General features: G+C 65.8%; 1 protein-coding gene across 1 annotated transcript; it reads right to left on the bottom strand.

Annotated features, from left to right (window-relative positions):
• Nucleotides 1-60: 60 nt before the first annotated feature.
• MNEG_13094 (hypothetical protein) lies at nucleotides 61-934 on the bottom strand (the record flags this gene model as incomplete). Its single annotated transcript, XM_014038435.1, has 3 exons — nucleotides 61-177; nucleotides 485-571; nucleotides 908-934. The coding sequence occupies 3 exons, from the start codon at nucleotides 932-934 to the stop codon at nucleotides 61-63; spliced, it is 231 nt and encodes a 76-aa protein (XP_013893889.1).
• Between the last annotated feature and the right edge of the window lie 922 nt (nucleotides 935-1,856).

The following is a 1,856-nucleotide window of genomic DNA, read 5'->3' as shown; positions in this document are numbered from 1 at the left end:
GGGACCGGCGAGAAAGCACGTGCATGCGGGCCGCGCCGTTGGTGACACATGCCTGTAGGGTCATTGGTGGCCCATCCCACCGCCCCGCAGGGGGCGCACCAGGTCTGCCGCGAATATGAAGGACCCCTTGAGGATGGGCACGATCAGCGGCGACTTGCCGGCGTAGTCCGCCGCGATCTGCGAGAGATTGGGGCCCAGATCGCATCAGATCACGGCAGATCGCGCGGCGAGCGATGGCTGGGACGAGGGTCCCGGCTAACAGAGCAAGGTGGCAGCGGCTCAGATGCAGAGGGTCGGACGCGCGTCCAAGCTCTTGATGCGTTTGGTGGGCCCCCGACGCAGGCCCTTGCAGACTCACTGCGCCCCTGCGTTGCTGTCACATGAGTCGGCCGAGCCGGTTCCCATCAGCGCGGCCTGGCGGCGTCGGCTCTGCCAGACGCGTCGCCCGTTACAGCGCCGCGACCCCAAACCCGGCGCAACCCACCTTGGCCCCGAGCTCTTTGGTGGCGGCCTGCACCTGCTCCCGGGTGAAGAGCACTTCCCCGCAGTCGCCTTTGATGTCGTATTGGGCCTGTCAGTGGTGTTTATGTGGTGGTGGAGGGGGGGGATGTGGAGAGGCGGGGGCTTGTGTGTGGCAAAACGAACAAACAAGCGCAGGATGTAAGTGTGCGGGCCGGCGAGGCGGGGCTGGTGTGATCGCCGCCTCGCTGGTTGCATGTGGGGGGTGAAGCTGCATGGGGCCCTCATGGTGCCATGAGTGCGGCGGCATGTGCGCAGCCGCTGCAGGTGATGCTGAGCATGTGACATGGCGTGTCTAGGTGGCGTGGCGGCCGCTGAGCGCCCTGCGCATAACGAGCACGGTGAGGGCGGTGCGCTGCTTTGGGGATCCAGACGAATGTTTTCTTACATCTCCGCCATTGATGGGGGCCGACATCGTCCAAGATTGGCCGTGCTGGACAAAGATCAGATCGATCTGGGGCAGGCGAGGCTATCGGTCCACAGTCAGACGCGGTATACGTCACGTTAAGCGTCAGGGTATGACGGGGCTCAAGGCTTAGGCCGGCACTTCTCAAGGGTCGCACAGAGAACCGACAGGTGCAGCAGCTGCCCGCGGACTTCAGCAACCAATCTACGCTCGCAGGCCCGATTCGGCCATTTTGGCGGTCTACGGGCATTGATTTGTGTATTGATTCACGGTTCGAAAGGCGAATGTGATTCAAAATCGATCTAGACCTGACGGTGTGTTGACAACCGCTCTACTGATCCACAGGGCACCTCTGCGCCGTGCAGTTCAGCACTCGGCATAGATTATCATATACACGTGACCCTAGGGCCGGCTTCTCTCGTGTCGGCCGCGCGCGCGGGCGGGAAACTCGACCAGCGTCGATGGCCATGCGGCCCGGCGAGGGCGCGAGCGCCGACGCCGTGGTGGAGCAGTTGCTTGCAGAGATGATCGATTCCGTCGCGGAAGGCGGCTCGCCCCAAGGCAGCGGCCCCGCGCACGACGCAGCGGCGCCGCCCCCGCCGCCGCTCCCAGTGGCCGACGACCCCTTGACGCCCCAGGTCCCGCCGCGGCCGCGGCGCTCCCGAGTCGAACACCGCCTGGGGGACTCCTGCGACCAAGCCTTTGCTTTAGAATCTCTCGAGGTCGACGGCGCGGAGGACGAGTGGCTGTCAACGCCCGCGTCCAGCCTGCTGCTCACCTCGCGCCCGACCCACCACGCACCCGACGGCCCGGACTGCGGCGGTGGCAGCGGCTCGGCGTCGCCCTCCACGCGCAACGCGCTTCTCGCGCGGTCCCCGAGCTGGCAGGCGTTTGTGCGCAAGATGTCCGCATCTCCTTCGCCGGACAGGGC

Source organism: Monoraphidium neglectum (assembly GCF_000611645.1).
Source record: "Monoraphidium neglectum strain SAG 48.87 unplaced genomic scaffold scaffold03620, whole genome shotgun sequence".
Classification (NCBI taxonomy): Eukaryota; Viridiplantae; Chlorophyta; class Chlorophyceae; order Sphaeropleales; family Selenastraceae; genus Monoraphidium; species Monoraphidium neglectum.
This window is presented reverse-complemented; position numbering and strand designations above follow the sequence as displayed.